Source organism: Manacus candei, unplaced genomic scaffold (genome assembly GCF_025592945.1).
Source record: "Manacus candei isolate 608988 ecotype Guabito, Panama unplaced genomic scaffold, ASM2559294v1 h1tg000061l, whole genome shotgun sequence".
NCBI classification, from domain to species: Eukaryota; Metazoa; Chordata; class Aves; order Passeriformes; family Pipridae; genus Manacus; species Manacus candei.
The window spans coordinates 4,297,863-4,317,039 of NW_026138109.1; the positions used below are offsets into that span (position 1 = coordinate 4,297,863).

Consider the following 19,177-nt stretch of genomic DNA (forward strand, 5'->3'; position numbering starts at 1 on the left):
TTTCTTCTTGCTGCAAATGAACACAAGCCCAGTGTTTCCCCAGAGGTTCTAACCACCAGTGGGTCTACAAAGTGGCAATTAATCAGCAGGAAAAATATATACGCTGGCGAGTTGTTTTTTGTGAAATACAGTAGACAGTCTTTTACTTAAATTCTCCTATTAGGTTTTGAGTGCAAGATTGCACCAGCAAGCTTTTTTCAACCCTGTCAACTATGAAGGTAGGGAAACGTTCTCAAAACATAGCCAAAGCCAGCATGGCAACGCAGTGCCTTCCCACAATCACACCTGGCCTTCTTTCTCAGTGTGGGGGTGGCACGAGGTGTTTCCTACTCTCCCACATCCCCGTCTGCCCCTACATGGGCAGAGATGAGAAGTGGGGCATTATTTTTAAAACAAACGAGTCTCAAAGGCCCACAGCAATCGTACAAGGAAGTAGTATAATTGCAGATTGGGCCACTGCAGCCTCCAGTGTCACCTTGGAGATTACCAGGTAAACTCCAGGCCTCCCAAAAAGGGGGGGGCGAGGCAGCCGGGTGTGTAAACAAGTCGAACGAGATCTATAAGTAAGCTTTGCAGGGAGGCTGCAGAGAAGCAGGTGGGGCACTACACCATCCCGGTGCTCTGAACACCTCCACAGTCCTTGGTGAAAACCTCGCATTCAGGATAACATTGCAGGTAGAGGATTTTTTTTTTCTCCTGTTTGTTACCTTGCAATAAGTTTCTCTGATCAACCAAAAGCAGGTTTCTAAAATATATATAATTATATATATTAAAATTATGTATTATTATATATAATTTTATAGTAGAATATATCTTAATATTGTGTATTTTATATTTTGTTAAAATTATATATTTTAATATATCATTGTATATTCATATATATATGCTATCTATCTATCTATCTATCTATCTGCAAAATAGCAAGAGCAGTAATGTTAACCTGCCAGAAGGTTGGGGATGATGAAGTGAGAGACGGGAAGCTGCTACAGGGTAGCTCAAGTGGGGGTGGTAAGCCAGATTTTTAAAGAGGTGTTTAGATGGTTGTCAAATACTCCTGTAGTTTTCATGCTCTTAATAATTTAATGGAATTATAAGGACTAAACCAAATATGTGCAATTGGTTTAGGCCACTTAATCTAGTCTCAGATCGTAAGAGCTTGTACATTGGGGTAGGTGGTGTGCTACTAGTGTCTTTGGCCAGGACAGGGGATTTCTGGAGGCTCAAGTAATCCAGAGGCAAGTATGCGGACTCTGCCTGTCATGCTGCAGCATTTTCCAGGATTTCATAGGAGGATTTTGGGCTCAGCTGAGGGATAACATTTGAACAAATGATGCAGAGCTTAGACTGAATCTGACTCTTTCCAGGTTTAATCCTCTGGCACAGAGGAATGTAAAAGGATCTGGTTGCTGAATGGCCCAAGGTTTTGCTGGAAAAACTCAACCCAAAATTTAAGGGTTTGCATTTGTTCAGAATACATGCAATAATTTCTGTTTAGCATGCACAACACAACATTGCCCATAGAAACAAACAATGCTGACAACGTGTGCTATTGTAATTGCTCATAGCCCAGGCTGTTAAGCAAAACAAAACTCTCTAGCATTCAAAATTAAAATAAACACTGATGATTAATTTTACTGAGGGAGACGTCTGATAATCTTGGGTAAGATATAAGAATTAAAACCATGCACAATTATGGTTATGAGCTGTTCTTATTTTATTAATGGGTTTAATATGTAACACATTTGTACGGTGTACAGAGAATTGTTATATTCAGCAAACCCTGATTGCATCTTTAATTACTTCACATTATCCAAAAAGGGGCAAAAGCAAAATGAGAGGAAAGAGCATGTGATTCCTCTCCTTCCTTGCACTGATCTGGAATCTGTTTTTTTCAATATGGCCTAAGAAGGGTTTATCTCTAGCTTAAACCAGCAGCCAACAGAAATAGGAAAGTGGCAAAAGTGTTTCTGTGGACCAGGCTTGTGTGCTGCAGGGTTTGTATTTAACTGGTTTTCTGTATTTACTGGATGTGTAGAAAGGCTTCTCAAACAGATACCGCTGTGTGACACAGAAAGCCAGGTCATGTTTTAGGTGCTTTAAGGTAAAGTGCAAGTGCAATTACTTTGCAAACAGACTTTAATTGCTGAGTTTTGTATAGCATTTGTTGGTATAGTTTGTATATGGTTTATATAGTGTGTATTTGTTGGTGGTGATTTTGTTACTGAACATTATAGAGAATGCAGATTTGCAAAGAGCAGCAGAAATATTTATTATTAGTGTTTCTAACCATGATACGCGGGGGGAAGGAAGTGGGAATACCTCTACCTATGGTATTAGTGATATTATTGGAGTGCTCTGACCCACTTCAGAAGGAGCACTGCAAAAAAAATTTGAATAGTTCAAGCATAATTGCAGAATTATCTGACATCTGGAAATTCGTTTTGTATCAGGAAACCTGAGCTCTGCCTAATTATTTAGCCAAAATGGATTTAAAAGGGACCTTGCATCTGGACAAATTTTTAATAGGTAACTCTTTAACCTTGTAAAAAAAAGTAAAGCAGCAGCTAATGATGGGGGAAATTCACTAGAAACAAAAAACACCTTTTAAAAGGAAGATGGTTCGATACTAGAGCAACTTGGCCTGGAGATGGTGAGTTCTCAGCCAGAAATGCTTGTAGATGTAGAAACAAACTTTTTGCTTACTGCAGAGATAACGGAGGATTGGCCAATTTCAGTGCCTTTTATTATGGCACAGGAGATCATAATAGATATCAAATCAGATTATCCCTCCCTAGTCTCAATTCATGAATCTTGCTGCAATGATTGTTTGCAGTATGCTGGAAATGGCTCCGCTGAACCCGAGGCAACAAAATGTTACACCTTTTTCATGGTGTGTGTTTGTGTAGATTTTTGCAGCGTGCAGTGGAGACAAATTATGTCCTCATATAAATACATAACATAGTGTGGAGGCATACTGCACAGTGCTATGCATGCATTATGCACTCTGTGTATTGAAGTATAGTTGTTATATATTATATATAAGCTATAGTGGATAATTATATAATGGAGATATAGTTTGCACTGTGTTTATGTAACCTCACTGTATTTTATATTCTTTCCAGCTAAAAATTTCCCCTTAAGGACAGGTCATTGTTTACAGAAAACATTTTTGGCTGCTGATCTCGTGCAGCTGTAAGGTCTTTCTGGTCACTGGTTAATGAGTTCCCAGAAGAACTTTGCTTGTTCTGTCTAAACCAAAGGCCAAAATGGTCTCTATTCTACCTCTCTAGACTTGTACAATCATCTATTACTGAAACCAACTGGGGTGTACAAAACCGTTTTATTTTTCTGTTTTTCCAAGCTCAACTGGAGTCATCTGAAGGGTTATAAAATTTAGCATATGTGACATGACCAGCAGTCATAGCCAATGCTCTGCAGACAGGAGCAGAGTAGTTAAGACGAAACAGTTTGATTCCATGTTTCTCATAAGTTTTCTCTGACTATTTCAATTCACACTTCTGTACATGCAATGACAATGGGATTGGAAGTGCCACGTGCACTAATGCCTCACAGGGCTGCCCATCTTCATCTCCTCATCGCAGCACTGCCTCAGCAAGTGGCAGTCTTGGCCCTGAGCATGTGCCCAGGGGCCAGGATTTCGTGTGGTCCTAAAATATTGGTTATGGGCGTGGACAGCCCTGTTTTTTTTTTAGCACTAGGCAAAAATAGTACCTGTGGGAGAAGGGGTGACCCTCTGCCAGCCCGGGCATGCTCCTCTTGGTGGTGCTATTGCAGCACTGCAGATTTCACAGGCTGGTTTTCTCCCTTTATTCCTCTGAGGGAAGCTGGAAGGCTTGTGTGACTTGGCAGAGTCTGAAGTCCCGAGGTTCTAAACGCTCTGCAAGTTTAAGGTACTAATTTATTCTGCAGTTGTGTTAAAAAAGCAGGAGGTGTCATCTGCAGGTGATTGCTGTTGCTCAGACATGCCATGGGAGAAAGCTCTGCTCTGGAGAATTAGGGACTTAGTGGAACAAAAGCAAATCTAAGGCAAAGGTCCTCACCCAGGATAATGTTTGTATTCCTGTGGTCAAATGCTAATTGCAAACCTCTCCAGGTGGAGGAGAGGCTTGGCAGGGACGTAGGGAATGTGGAGGCAACCTCACTCTCCTGGCTTCATCCACTGGTTTTCACTGTATTTTCACATTTTAGGCAGAAAATTCTTACCCAGGCATTCCTATCTAATCACAGGATGGTTGACTGAGCTTTCCTTTCAGGGTTCATGACCTATACTGGCAATTTCCTTTCTGATAGAAGGATATAAGGGCAAGGAAATAGAGAGTCAAAATGAGTTGTCATGAAAGAATTGCCACCAGACCTTGCAGGTGAGGGACTTGGGATGCTCCATATTCTAAGGCAGGTTTCAGCACTATGCCTGAATGTGAATCCATGTCACAAGACTGCTTTTGTCTTTCAGATGTCGGGCACAGCAAGACATGACCGAGACATGGTAATACAGGCTAAAAGAAGCCTGTTGGGAGCTACTGACCCAGTCGAAAAGCTGCGATTGCTGTGTTTAGCGAGGGGATCTGCTGGCATCAAAGGACTTGGAAAGTGAGTCTAAGAAGTCAAATCCATTATTCAGCCTTATAGTTTTAGCTGCAAGAGGCTCACAGGCTTAACAGGGACCAAAATTTGAGTTTCCTGGTTCCAATGCAAACACCACAACTTACAGCCTGGCCTCGGGGCTCATGTGTTCTGGGCCACAGGACTGGCCTGCTTGCCCGTTGAAGGGATGAGCGGTGTGAATCTCTCATGGGAAGATGCTCCTGTGAGACCCAGAACAAATCCTGCCAGGGAGAGAAGGGAAGCTTAAGACACATATCTCTCTTTGGTGTTTTTGAAAACTAATTTAAGTATCTCAGTACAGGGGATTTTATGCTTCTTTTCTTTCAGATGTGATTCCCTTGTGTGTAATGGTCTGTGTAGTTTGTGGGAGGCACCTAGAGTCCTTTTGCACCTCAGTCCTAGGAAAGGGGAGCTGCATCACACCTTGAAACCCCTCACAGGCCCTATAAACCACAAAGGGATCCAGGTGGTGACCAACTGGAACTTCATCTAAATGCCCAACTTGCCAAAGGCAGAGGGCTATAATGAACTGGAGGACCATGGCAGCCTTCCCCTCATTTACCTTCAGATGTGTCATAATCAGGCACCCAGTAGAAACCAGTTATCTCTGCTGCCTATAACTGTGGAGGGTTTTATTGGTCGGGGGTTTTATTCCTTTCCCCCCGCCCCCCATCAGAAGACTGAACAATGTTACCTCAGTAAAGTGACCCTGTGCTCCAGCACTGTGTTAAACCACTGCAGCATTGTCCATGTTTTCCTGTGCATTTTCCTCAAATGTCATGTTTCCTGCAGAGTATTTCGAATGATGGATGTCGAGAATAGCAGAACCCTTGATTTCGAAGAATTTATAAGGGGATTAAAGGTGTACGCGATCACACTTGACAAGGAAGAAGCACAAAAGCTTTTCCATATATTTGATAAAAATGGCAATGGAACAATTGACTTCGATGAATTTCTTGTTACACTGAGAGTAAGTCTGGAAATTTTTGTTAATACTGCATTAAATGGAGAAAAATACAGCAGAACAGAACAGAACAAGATAGAATAGAATATTTGCAAATAAATGGTTGTGATTTTTTCGATGAATTGCAGCCTTGATTAAGTTACCTAAATTCCTATGTTGTAATCTGAGTACCTATGTCGTTCAGCTCATTGATCTCACTTCTTTGTGCGTCATTTCATGATGCATCTCTTTATAACATGAACTAATTCAGGGGAGACTCTCGTTAGTCCACCATGCCGTGGCTGATTTTGGTTGGAGTCACTTTGCTCTGATGAAGTCTAAACAATTAAGATAGAAAATATTAGTGTTTAGAGTAATTAGTAATTTCTTGTTAGAAATGTATAAAATGGGTGGAATAGAAAAGTGTTCTATGCAGTATTTTCTCTCTTATTGTCCATTTATTATTGTACTGGTTGACACTGAATAGTCTCAATTACATTGCTTTTTTATGGTGATATATTGCCCTTTCTAGCTCATAGACAGTGTAGACTGTCAACCATGCACCTCGAAATAGTTTTACTGCTAACAACAGCAGGTACTTGAATTTGGCAAGTAGTTGGCAGAAATAAAATGATTCTGTTAATATTTCCTTACAGCCTCCCATGTCGAATGCAAGGAAAGAAATAATAATGCAAGCATTCCAAAAATTAGATAAGACCGGAGATGGTGTCATAACAATCGAAGACTTACGAGAGGTATACAATCCAAAACACCATCCCAAATATTTAAACGGAGACTGGACAGAAGAACAAGTTTTTAGAGCCTTTCTGGATAATTTTGATTCACCCTATGACAAAGATGGGAAGGTAAGTAAAACACCTAATGTCAAGCCATGAAATCACCATCTGACTCAACACTTGACTTATGTTATTAAATGTACGAGCATTTGCATAACATTTATATGGAAAAATAAAGTAGATGCATAGTGTGTGCATAGCACTGCTGGTACAGCTTGCTTGCACATTCTGAGGAAAAGGGGCTCTGCAGGAGGTACAAGAGATTACATTACCAGGCTAAAGCATGCTGATTTTCAAGATCCACATGAATTGGAGGATTTTTCACTTCTTAGGAGAACAAATACTAGAACTCAGTTCAAAAGCAGTTTCCTTAATATGTTAAATACTTTACAGTTGGTTCTTCTCCAGTGTGATTACTCAGACATTTGACTCATAAATCTGTCCATAATACAGATAGATTTATCTACAGAGAGTTGGAGGGAGGATGGAGTTGGGGGTGCTGCCACCAGCTGTGTGCCCTGAGGAGCCATGAGCTGGGGCAGAACTGCAAGCTCTTCGTGCCCTCTGCCTAGGCTCTCTGGTGCAGGTGCAAAGCCTGGGCAATTTTGGGATGGACTTCTTGTGCATCTGCTTTGCAACCATCTCTGAGACAAACTGTGTTGGGGGGAAACAGTTTTCCCCCCTTGAAATTATAAAATGGTAAAACCCCAGGGAGTGGTGACCCTTGAAGTTTTGAGGTTTTACCCAATGAGTGCTTTTGCAAAATATAAACATATCACAAGCAGAACAGAAGAGAAGGTGGTTGTAGTTGTTGTTGAAGAGGCACCCAGGTTGTGAAAGCCACGAGGAAGGGGCTCGGAGCCCCTTTGGGCCTCTGGCTCCCCCCAGCCCCCTGCAGGGGGGCTACAGAGACTTGGAACAGTGTAAGACTGGGCTAAGTATCTGTAGCTAAGAGCTGGGGGATGTTTCTTCACTGTGAGCAGCAGCAGCATCAGCAGCGGCAGAACTGCACTGACCAAAGAAACAGTGGCAGAGAGCCAGAAGAGATAAGACCAAGCAACAACGACAGGCATGCAGCAACACAGAGAGAACTCCTGGAAGGAGAGCCAAGAGAGAGCCAGCAGCAGAGAGAGAATTAGGCTCTACAGAGAGAAAGAGGAAGTTGGGATAAGAACTGAAATAAAACCCCATACCCCTCTGAGACCTCCAAGAAAGGAGGAGGATGATGGACTCTTACTTGAAAGAGTCTTGAAGTGCTGTAGTACTGCAGAAAGGAGCTGTAAAGCTCAGAAGGAATGCGGAGGGGGTGACCTTGGTCCCCCCGCTGCTTGAGACAGAGCACAGAGCTCTGCAGAGGGGACTTGAATCCCCTGAAGATACGGACCGTATCTACAAAGACCCCTCGTGCTTTGTGGCATGACATGGGGATGTGACCTTTGTCCGGGTGAACGCAACCCATGGAAGAGAAGACCCTCACTTGGAGACGACGGGCTGGGGGGCTTGGATACCCCCTCGTGTGTACTGGCAGAGATCCAGCCAGAACTGCTGCATGGAAGAGAGAGACAGAGAACCTGCTGCCTTAGAGACATTGCTGCTCTGAGAGTGGAATGGGATCTTTTCCTTCTTCCCTCCTGGACTTTTATTTGGAAGGGAGAAGAGATTTGATCCATTGTAAATACTTTTATGTCATGGTAGAGATAGCTAATATTGTATATAATGTATTGTAGTATTTATTTTGTACAGTCATTGTAATATATATTCCCTTTCCCCCATTTTGAGTCTCGTGTAGTGTCTGGAAAAAACCATCTCACATTGGGTTGAGATGTGGGAGGGGGCTTGGACTAGGGAATTGGATTTTGGAGCTCTCAAGCCATGACACAAGCCTGCTCTGTTTCCCCTTGTTCTGTGCCTGTAAACTCCTTTTGACTGACCTTAATGCTGGATCTCCATGGTTCACATGGTAATGTTCTCAGTCTGAACAGTTAATAATACCAAACTAGGTAAGGTTTTATCAGTGCTTTGTGGAACATCTTTAACACTTTCCACTCTTGAGGCTGCACCTGTGTGTTCATGCCTGCATTACACTGATGACTTCTACCTGTCTAGTGGCTGGCTACTATACCCAAATCCTTCACTTGCTCTGCTTCCAACACCCAGGCTCTCATTTGTAGAGAGGTAATGGATTTTATTTTCCTTTGGCATGACTTTGCACTTAATAGAGCTGAATTTCACCCCTTATGCTGTTGAGTCATCCTTGGAGCTACTAGTTTTGGGCAGGCTGTCCCCTTCCTTCTCTACAACAGTGGTGATACCTAACAAATCTCAAACAAAAGGTTCCTACTTTTTGTGCTGAGGTCATCCAGGAACACATTAAATGAATCTCCAAAGTGATCCTTTATGTGTTCAGTGCCTTGTTTTGCTGAGCACCTACTCTTGTTCAACAATCCTGATGTTAGTTCACCTGATTGCTGTTTCTTCTGAGAACTAACTGTGGCTTTCCTGTACCTGAATCAGAAGACACTAATAATACTGAATACCTAAAATGTTTTTAACAGAAATGCCTCAGGGTAAAGCAATTGCTAAAAAGGTCCTCTTCACTGTGATCTCATGGGGTCCCTCTGAAATAGGCAGGGTCAGCAAGGCTTGTAATCAGTTCATGATGGTAGGACAGACAATAGTGATCACTTCTCCCTATTGTCATGTTTTACTTAGCTCTCAAGCACACAATGCAATCAGAGTAAATATCATAGATTCATAGAATATGCTGAGTTGGAAGAGATCCATCAGGATCATTGAGTCCAACTCCTGACTCTGTGCATGACAGCTCAAGAATCCCACCATGTGCCTGAGAGTGTTGTCCAAACACTTCTTGAATTCTGTCAGGCTTGTGCTGTGACCACTTTCCTGGGGAGCCTGTTCCAGTGCCCAACCACCCTCTGGGTGAAGAAACTTTTCCTGATATCCAGCCTAAACCTCCCTGACTCAACTTCAGGGCATTTCCTCAAGTCTTGTCACTGGTCACCACAGAGTGAAGAGATCAGGACCTGCCCCTCTGCTTACCTTCATGAGGATGTTTTAGACTGCCATGAGATTTCTCCTCAGTTTCCTCTTCTACAGGCTGAGAACAAACTGAGTGACCTCAGCTGCTTCTCACAAGGCTTCCCCTCAAAGCCATTCACCATCCTCATGGCCCTCCTTTGTACCCTCTTTAATAACGTAATGCCTTTTTAATTGTTTTTATTTTTCTATGTGTTGTTGATTCAAAGAATGACCTACATGGTTCAAGAGTTAAGATTTTTTGTAATGGTCATTTTAAAATGATTCCACTTCACAATACCTGTGAAAGATATTCAAAACCCTTAGGTAGTTGAAAAAGTAATTACTTCATTAAGTGAGACTTGTTTAGAGCAATGGTATTTTCTCTCTGTGGGTAGATATAAAGTTCTGAGTTGTCTCTGGATTGTATCAGAAGCCCCATCCACCTTTATTAATAGTAACACAAAGTATCAGATCATATCGTCCCTGGAAAAAAGTACTTTAAAACATCTGTCTTCTTAGGCAACAGTGATTTTAATTTTAGTTCCTGGTAATGTTAGTGAACTTCACATGTTTCATGTCCATCCAAGTGTTCTGTAGGACAAGAGCTTGTGTCTAGGAAAGAAGTGAACTTAAGCAATTTTTCTGTGTCTTTTTTGCCTCCTGTTTGATTCCTTTTTGTTAGCAACAACACAAAATAGCAGATGTTCTGTTTCCTAAAGAAACACCTCCATGCGTGGTTTTGACTTACAGCATTAAAAGAAAATATTTGTTTTCCTATTTTAAATCTCTCTGTCTCAGGTCACAACAGAAGAATTCATGAACTACTATGCAGGAGTCAGCGCTTCAATTGATTCGGATATCTACTTTATCGTCATGATGAAGACTGCTTGGAAACTCTGATAATATGGTTAAAGAAGCAAAACTTGACTTCCACCTTCAGTAGGTTTCTTTGATTAAGTGTATGCACAACAACACTCTCATGTTCCATAACAACAGTTTTCAGTAACTATGCCAATTACAGTCAATCTGCAGAATTAATTCCCAGATGCTTCAGTAGGCTCAGCTTCAGGGGATTGGAGAATAATCAGAGAGCAGATCTGGCATCCAGCCACCACGCACATCTGTCCCTTTTCTCCCTACATCCTGGCATGTCTTTTCTCAGATGAGCTGCTCCTTTCTTTTCAGACATCTGCAGTAGGTCCCTGAGGCTCCTGAACATATCCCCTCCTCCAGTGTTAGATACAGCTCTCTTTGACAAGAGGAGAAAACCAAAATATTCTGGAAGTGTGGTGGTCTTGCAGGAAAAATCCTTGCTTCCAGTTTAAGAAAATGGCAAAAATACCTGCTGGACAAGGAAAATTACAGCAAGAAGTTCTTTATTGTAGCACTGGGTGCAATCCTAAGTCACATGGGCCTTGAAAGCACACCACCATTTGAAAAACGCACCTTTTTGTATTCTCTTGGTTAGAGAAGCTGTTACATATTCAGTAGGTGTCAGGTATTTTACCTTAAAAGGTAAATTTTCGGACTCAGGAGGGGGTGTTACCCTCCCTCTTGATTGATTTGTGACATACCCTCCCCATACATTGTATGGGGGGATCTCTCTGCACACAAAGGCCATCCACGTGGCCGTGAGTGCATTTTTATTTTTATACTTTTCCCTATTCCTGGCCACAAAGTTTCCCTGGCGTCAGGCCCAGACAGGACCTTCCACCTTACAGCTTTCATGATACGCCTAAAAAAACCTTGGAATTAAATGAAAGAAAAGAAAATCCCACCCCCTTCTGTTTTCCACTAAATTAATTTTGCTTATAACAAAACCAGATTGTTTATTTCTCATAATCCTCCCTTTTTCTCTTTATTCATGGTTTTATTATAAGTCTTTTACGTTAACTGTCGCTGGGCCTTTTGAGTCCGTTCCCACTCGGTAATACATCTTGTGCTTCATCCATTCTTTCCGTTTGTTTGGTAAGTTCCCACTCAAGTAATGCTTTCTGCGCCTTTTCCATGTCTTAAGTTTGCTTGGGGGCCAGCTGCAAGATCATGATCTTTTGGATTCCCAGGCCTCTGATTGTAGTGGTCTTTGGATCCACTGGCATGGCAGTTAATTGCATTCCTTGGACAACACTAGAAATTAATGTCACAAAACATGAGATTAGACAGGGTAGAAACAATAATCCAGAGATAGCGCATAATGAGAAAAACCCCACTTGCTTCCACCATGCCCCTCTGAATAAGTTAGTCCACCACCCTCCATCTACTATGGAATTCCATTTTTGGACTGGTACATGGGCTATTTTCTGGATGTTGGAGGCTATTTCCATTACGGCTTCATAATTATCATAAATTTGTAAACAGCAGTCTGAGGTGTTAAATTGTCCACAGACTTCTCCTTCTTCTGCTAAAAGATAGTCTAGGGCTAATCTGTTTTGGTATATGGCTGCTCTGCTTTGACACTGTTGTTCGGTTATTAATTCTAACCCCCTTGCAATCTGATATATGACTGTTGCAACTACAGTTTGTAGCCGTATGATTCGATTGAGCACATAAATAGGTGTACAATAACCCCATGTCTCATCCTGTGACGATGTAGCTGGTCCATAATAATCAATAATTCTCTCAGGAGGCCACTCCTCCTCTCCTCATTTTTGGGTTCCTCCTATTGAGTATCCTTTAATCTTGATATAGGGTATTTTCTCTTTAATTTGTCTTTTTTCTCGGTTAAGGGAGTCGTATAACAGGACTCCTAATTTGTCCCCGCTTTCTAAGGGTAGTAGGAAAAATCCAGGCAAAATTATTCCTACGGCACAGCAGCCTTTCCAATTTTCTGGTAGGATTGTGTATACTCTTTTTCCACAAATCCAAAAGAGCCCATTGGATACCTTCCAAAAGTTTTTGGACATGTTATCAACGTTGTCCCAAAATTTTGATATTTCTTTTATTCCGGAAAAAGGGTTTATTTTGGTTTTGTTGCTTTGGTAGAGTTTCTGGTTTACATCCCACTCACAGCTGGGCTTCTTTTTCTTGACCAATAGTCAGTTGGAGCTTGTGGAAAATACTCACTGTGAGTGAAGTTAGTCTTTATAGTTCATTTGCACGGGGTTTCCCCAACTGGATGTACAAAATGAGTTCCTGTTCTCCGTATACAATCCCTTCCTATCACTGTGGAGCTTAATATCCACCCTTCTGGCCTATTTGCTTTATTATGAGAGGATGTATAAGTTCCCTTGAGTATCTCTTGAGCATCTAGACTAAAACCTCTCCAGGGCCATTCTTCTGCCATTAAAGGTCCCCCACAAACCAAACAGTGATTCACTCTTAACCCTTTAGCAATTTTCTCTGCTAGATGAACAAACAAATTCTTCCCCACTGTGGGGAGTTCAAAATCTCTGCTCAAAATTCTCCTCTCTTGTTAGTTCAGAATATAAATCACTCAACTGTGACAGTAGTAGGTGATCTTTAGATGTTTTTTGTTTGGTATCTGCAATGATTTCTTCTATTATTAGGTCAGGGACTCCTGACTCACTGATGATGTCCCAACAAATCCATGCCTCACCCATGGGGCAGTATGATCCTAATCGTGCTCCTTCTGACCCTAAATTCTTTGCCACTCCATAGCGCCTGTTACCTACTACACAGGTTTCCAATTCTTTCTTATCATAACAAGCTTTGTTCACGTATTCATATGCCATAAAGGTGGTTACGACACCTGTCTCATAGTACGCACTTTGGTAACACTTCTGGCAGTGGTCATCTTCTTGTTCTAGTGTTTGTTTATTCATTTCTTTAATGGTAGCCACCATTATTTCGATCTTATTTCTCTGTCTTTCCTCATCCCTTCGGGCATGCACCTTTTGAGCTTCTTTCAACAACTCGCTCAACCCTTTTTCGTTCCAATCCTCTATCTTTTCTAATTTCTTCCTAATATCTGGCCAAGAATGAGCTACAAAACAAACTTTTAATAATTCTTGTCCTGCTCGACTGTCTAGCTGTATACCTGAATATTGTTGTATATTTCTCTTCAGTATTTTCAACCATTCTGATGGTGACTCATCTTTATTTTGCTTTTCATCAAAAGCTTTGGCTGTGTTTTGCCCCCGAGGGACCACTTCTTTAATTCCTTTAATGATACAATTACAATAATCGATCATATTTTGACTTCTTTGTCCAGCAGGTATTTTTGCCGTTTTCTTAAATTGGAAGCAAGGATTTTTCCTACAGTCTTTGGCAGGCTGTTATAAATGGGAAGTCTGTCCCAAGAGGGTCACATAGCCCTTTCACCTGTAGCACTGCAGGCTCCTGTAGCTCTTGGCTCCTTGAGGAATGCAGCAGCTGCTTATCTCTCTTCTGGGAACATTTGAGTTCCCAGTGCTGGGAGGCTGAAGGGAGAAACAAATCAAGACGGGGAGACATGGACCAGAACTGCAGAACGCTCTTTCAAGCCCTGTTTTCTCCCTGACTCACAACTAAACATGCAGGCATCTTTCCTCTGCATGCTTTTTTTCAAACCCCTGTTTATAGATTTCCTGCTTATAGATTTCCACTTGCCTTCCCCTGCTTTGATTCCTTTATTTTTGTACTGTGAGATCATTTTACTAATATTTTTCTTAAAGGGGATAAATGTGTTACAATATTTTTTTCTCTATGTTCCTGGAACATTTGCTGGCTTAGTAACTGTTGTCTGTACATACCTATACTGAAAGTTGCTTAGTACTTTTTTGTATTTACAGGGGTTTATGACCAAGCTGTGACTTCTGGGAAGTATAGAGCTTGTAACTTGTCCACCAGATGAAAATTCTTGAGATATCTTTGCTTTTCAGTTCTTTTTCTGATGCTGAATAAAGATTGGAAACCTGTCTTTTTAGTCACACCAATGAAGCTATCTTGGTTTGTCTTTTGCCCTTTGCCCATACAGTGAGGAAATCATGGCTGGGCTTCACGAACGAAGATTAGGGAAAGGTCTCTACCCACGTTTGTTACAAGCGCGCTGATGGCTAAAAAGGCCAGTATGAGATAGGCATGTCTGGTTGCAAAAGGCACAGCAGAAGGACTCCTTAGGTGATAAATTCTGCAAGGCACAATTCTTTCTGTGTTGTCTGTTCACCTCGAGAGTGATCCTGTGTGCGTTCTCAAAGGCATCAGCAGCGTTATAGATGGTGTGTCTCCAGACCTCCCGATTGGAGGCCAGAGTAGACCAGTTATGTTGATCAATGTGGCCAAGGCTGAGATGTTGTTTCAGGGAGTCCTTGTATCTTCTCTTCAAGGCTCCTCTCTTGTGGCAGCCGGTGGCAAGTTCACCATGAAGCAGTATCTTAGGGAGGCGGTGGTCCTTCATCCTGGAGACGTGCCCTGCCCAACACAGCTGTGTTCTCAGCAACATGGCCTCAATACTTATGACTGCTGCTTGTTCTAGAACAGATGTATTGGTCACATAATCTGACCAGTGGATGTTTAGGATTGTACGGAGGCAACGTTGATGGAAGCGTTCTAGGAGACACAGGGGGTGGCGGTAGATGACCCATGATTCGGATCCATATAAGAGAGTAGACAGCACCATGGCTCTGTAAACACTGATCTTCTTCAACATGTCTATCTCGTATTTGCCTTATTAGCCACCAGCGTGCTTGTAACAAATGTGGATAGAGCCTTCCCAAATCTTCCTTCGCGAAGCCCAGCCATGATGACTTTTCTTCAAGTGTTTATTTTGCCAAACTCTTTTATGGAGTTTTCCAAAAGCACTATATGCCTTTGCTAACCTGTTGTCTATCTCTCTGTCAATCTTATCGTCCGAGGAGATGAGGCTACCTAGGTAATTAAACTGCTGGACTGATTTGAAATGGTGTACGTGGGAATGGTGCACAATGGTGCAATGGGGAAATGGTGCACAAAGAAAACTGTTATAAAACAAACAAATAAACAAAAAGAACACTCTGTGTGTGTGCTGTCTAATTATCCCTGCTTTAGTTCTGTTTTTCTTCTACTTTCTACTTCTCTCTTGTCATTTGCTGCTCTCCCAGACTGAGAAGCTGCTGCTGTAGCAAAAAGTAACTGGCTTGTGCATGGCAGCATTTGCTCCATTTCAGGCTGGCAGCCAGCTAAAAGCAGTACAGGGTTATAGACCAGACTTTCAAAAGAGCCTTTCTGATGAAGTCTCATTCTTACTTGGTCTGGGTTGCTAACAGTTCAAACACTGAAGTCCTGAGTGCTTGCTGCAGTGATCCTGTGCAAACCCTGTTTTTGTTTTGTCCCATCAGGATCTCAGTATAAGCAATAGCTGCTTGAAATTCCTTAGGGAAGGCTGTGCAAATTCAGTTATTTTCTTTGACCTGTAAGCCTCCAGAAACTTGCACACTGGCTGACACTGGAAGCTGGTAGAAAAATTCTCCTTATGATTGCCATCAATCATAAGAGGAACCTTTACTTGCAGCAATGCTGCTGAAGTGCCAAATACATAAAAACCAAACTATCAAATAGGAGCTGTACATGTTTTGGCAACTTCAGTAGAATCCATTCATTTCTCTTTTATTAATTGATTTTACAACATGCTGTCGTGCTATCTGTCTTCTCTTTCAAATAAAAAGAAAGTATTGTGGATGGACTGTGGGAATCACAAAATGAAAAAAACATTTCCTTTTGACTTGCTATCTCATGTCTTCAGACCCCACAGCAATCTGACATGCTGATATTTAATCAAGTGCAGTTGAAGTTTTAATCTGACTAACTGCAACCAGTTTGTCTTTGATTAATAATACCTTCCAATTTTACTTAATCCCCCCAAAATATATATTTTCAGAAAGGAGGAGTAGTACCTAAAGCAACTATTCTTTTTTAAAACCAGCAGAAGCTTTGTCACTGGCCTCTGGGAGTCTTAGCTGAGCCTTTGGTGTCTGGGGAAAGCCAGTGCTTCAGGACAAGATCTCTACTCTGAGCTTGACTAACAGGGTTTGTGTGGGGATCTGAAGGACATGAGCCAGGAGAGCTCAAACCCCCTCATCCTGGTGGTGTATCCCTGGCGCTCTCAGAGCAGTTCCCAGCTCCTCAGGTCTGCCTGTGCATGGACCTCATCACTCACTGGGTAAGTTTCTCAGCATAAGAACATTGTTCACAGACAAGGCATTTCAACATTTGTACAGAACCATGTTTCCAAGGGCTGATTTCAGATTCCTTAGAAGTCAGTGGCAAAGTTTCCTTTCACTTCTGTAGGAACAGAGTTGCTCTTGGAGCAGTCTGAATAAAAACTGGTAACTGCAGAATAGGCATAGTGTTTCCAGGAGAAAAATTAATAATCTGGGAAGGAGTAACATGATTTTTCACTCTTAATCAGATGCTGTCGAAAACAAATCGGAATCTGTCCTGTACGAAGTGTAATTTGATTTATATGTGTACAAATTCATGGAACAAACACAGGCATTGCATCAACTGCTAGGTAAGAAAATCTCTCCTGGGAGACATGCAACCATAATGACACATTGAGCAAACACACTGGAGTTTCAAAGGAAGCACTTTTCAGGGCTTAATGGCAGGTTAAAGGGATTTTTAAGCAGACATGAAGGATTATCAGGGCTAACAGCAAGTGCCCTTCAGAACCATCCTTTAGCACTTCATTGTCCCCGTCTGCAATCGGGGAGAGCCAAAAATGAAGCTGAAATGCCTGTGTTCATCTGCAGGCTGCTGTATGCTGGCTACAGACCCACCAGATGCAGCAGATAGGTGGAGATGCAGGCTGTCCTGCCAGCCTGTGGCTGCACAGCACACACAGCAGATTTTGGGAGATAGGTGGCAATGCACACCATCATATCTAGTGCTAGCATCAAGATTGTAAATCTTGGTTGGTGCTTCATGTTTGAAGCAGTGTTTCTTCTTTCTGATTGTGCAACAGATGCTAAACAGGATGGCACAAACCATAGGAACATCTGAGTCTGCAGGGCTGTGGGGCAGTCCCAGAGGCAGAGGTTTCACCTGCACCTTGAGCTCCAGCCTGCCCCCGTGGCACAGTGCCTTGACAGGGATAAGTTCTGCCCTCCCCACCAGGCAGCGCCACAGCTTGCTCCAAAATTGCTGGTAGAGCCCTGAGGAAAAGAGGGAAAAGGCACCCTTATAACTCCCCTAAAACTCTGCCCCAACTCCCTGCCTCTGCCTGAGCCATCAGAGCATCTCTGTGACAACATCCGACCACCCCAAAAGAACACAAGGATTGAGGGCAAAGAGGTGTGGAACAGCCTTTTCTTCTGGTGTGTTTCCCTGGGAAAGGTGGCACTTCTGCAGCATGCTTCATTGCATTTTGATTTTGCTCTTTTTGTGCTATTAGTGGCTTTGTGTTTTTGTCCTGGAGAGGAAATTCTTGGGGTGATATGGTACAGAATTGTTGTTTGGCTTATACTGTCTCCTGCAGCATAAAATTTGGCTTCAAGAAGCTGAATTTAATGCAAGCCCCACTCTCTGCCGTATATTCTTAAAACTAGACCACAAGATATATTCAGTTGTCTGATTCATTTTGCTGCCCTCCTGGCATAAAGCCCCTGGCAGAAGCAGATAGAAGCGGCTGAAGTTTTGCAGATGAAACCACCTGTGCACACTGCTGTACAAAAGCCTTTACGTAACTCCTTCTACACAGTGTCTTCTCAGACCTCTGCAGATGGGTGGGCAGAGCAACTTTGCCATTCCAGAGCTGGGCTCATGGCCCCCCTTGTCAGCAGCTGGCAGAAGGAGTGAGACCAGTGCTTTCAGGGGTTCTTGCCTTCCAGCTCCTGTCCTGCCCACTGGGAGCAGCAGCAGCAGCAGCACACTCAGCTTTCCCCAGTAAAACAGATAATGCCGAGAGCAGCCTGCCACTGTCAGCAGCTGCCCACTGCCCGTGGCTTTTGCTGTGATTACAGCCCACTCTGTTTCTCCAGCAATCCTCTCTCGCAGGAGGACAGGGTGAGCAGAAAGCAGGTTTCCCAGTAGATTGTACTTAACACCAGCCCCTCGGGCGGCTCAGAGCAGCCTCACTACTCGCAGTAGCCCCTCGACCATCCTGGTTTACCTCAGCAAGGTTTGAAATCTCCGTGATTCCGAAGTGAGCACTGGTTTTGGCTCCAGAGGCGTTTCCACTCTCAAGCTACCGGCGACTGCAGGAGGAGGGAGCGCTGTAGGACACAAGGTCTTCAGCTCCCTGGCCTGCAGACACCTCAGACACGGCAGCCCCGTCTCTGCCAAAACCTGGATGCAGGTTTCTTCCCAGCTCACAACACTGCTGCTGATCCCAACAGGAGCTGCAGCTGAAGCCTGGGGACAGCATCCAGACTTTTTGAATGTCTTGACAAGTAGGAAAAAATGAGAAAGAAAGGAAGCACAAGGTATTGTGGAAGTTAAATTGAACCTGTTTTTCTGTGGAAAAGCAGCGGTTGTGGTAAAATGTGAGAAGTGTTTATTTTCCAGAGATGAATCTCTTCTTTTTTTGCATTGAAAGCATAGGGTTTCTGCCAAAAGCTGAAATACATTTTTTTAAAATTTTGAAATGTACAGATTAGTTTTTGGTTGGTTTTTTTTTTTTTTTTTTTTTTAGCTTCTGTACGTTTCCTGGAAAACCAAATACTAGCTTGTGTTAGAGAAGCTCCAACTTTGTGGCAGAGATTTTTTAGACATTTCCGTCAATGCATTTCTGCTTTGTGTCTCATTTTTTTGTTGTCTGACAAACCTCTGAGGCTTTTTACATTCGTTGTGATGGTGCTGATTTTGGACAAATCTAATTTCACTGTGACATCTAATTTATGCCGTCAATATTTAACAA

The 19,177-nt window shown here is 42.5% G+C and overlaps 1 protein-coding gene across 3 annotated transcripts; it reads left to right on the forward strand.

The window, feature by feature from the left end:
* The first annotated feature begins 477 nt into the window (after positions 1-477).
* On the forward strand, positions 478-15,730 carry CAPSL (calcyphosine like). Of its 3 annotated transcripts, none has more exons than XM_051804828.1 (6): positions 481-675; positions 4,475-4,611; positions 5,419-5,596; positions 6,226-6,435; positions 10,204-10,344; positions 14,136-15,729. In XM_051804828.1, the coding sequence occupies exons 2-5, from the start codon at positions 4,475-4,477 to the stop codon at positions 10,303-10,305; spliced, it is 627 nt and encodes a 208-aa protein (XP_051660788.1). In that variant the 5' UTR covers positions 481-675; the 3' UTR covers positions 10,306-10,344; positions 14,136-15,729. The 3 variants fall into 3 exon arrangements, with proteins under 3 accessions (XP_051660789.1, XP_051660788.1, XP_051660790.1); XM_051804830.1 differs by lacking the exon at positions 481-675 and adding an exon at positions 3,751-3,911 and having other exon boundaries at positions 14,136-15,730; XM_051804829.1 differs by lacking the exon at positions 14,136-15,729 and having other exon boundaries at positions 478-675; positions 10,204-14,129.
* The last annotated feature ends 3,447 nt before the right edge of the window (positions 15,731-19,177 follow it).

Excerpts from the sequence above, each read along its gene's own strand:
- CAPSL (XM_051804829.1), top strand. The coding sequence starts at position 4,475 with ATGTCGGGCACAGCAAGACATGACCGAGACATGGTAATACAGGCTAAA. Across the intron at positions 4,612-5,418 it reads GGCATCAAAGGACTTGGAAA|AGTATTTCGAATGATGGATG; the intron begins GTGAGTCTAAGA and ends TGTTTCCTGCAG. Across the intron at positions 5,597-6,225 it reads AATTTCTTGTTACACTGAGA|CCTCCCATGTCGAATGCAAG; the intron begins GTAAGTCTGGAA and ends ATTTCCTTACAG.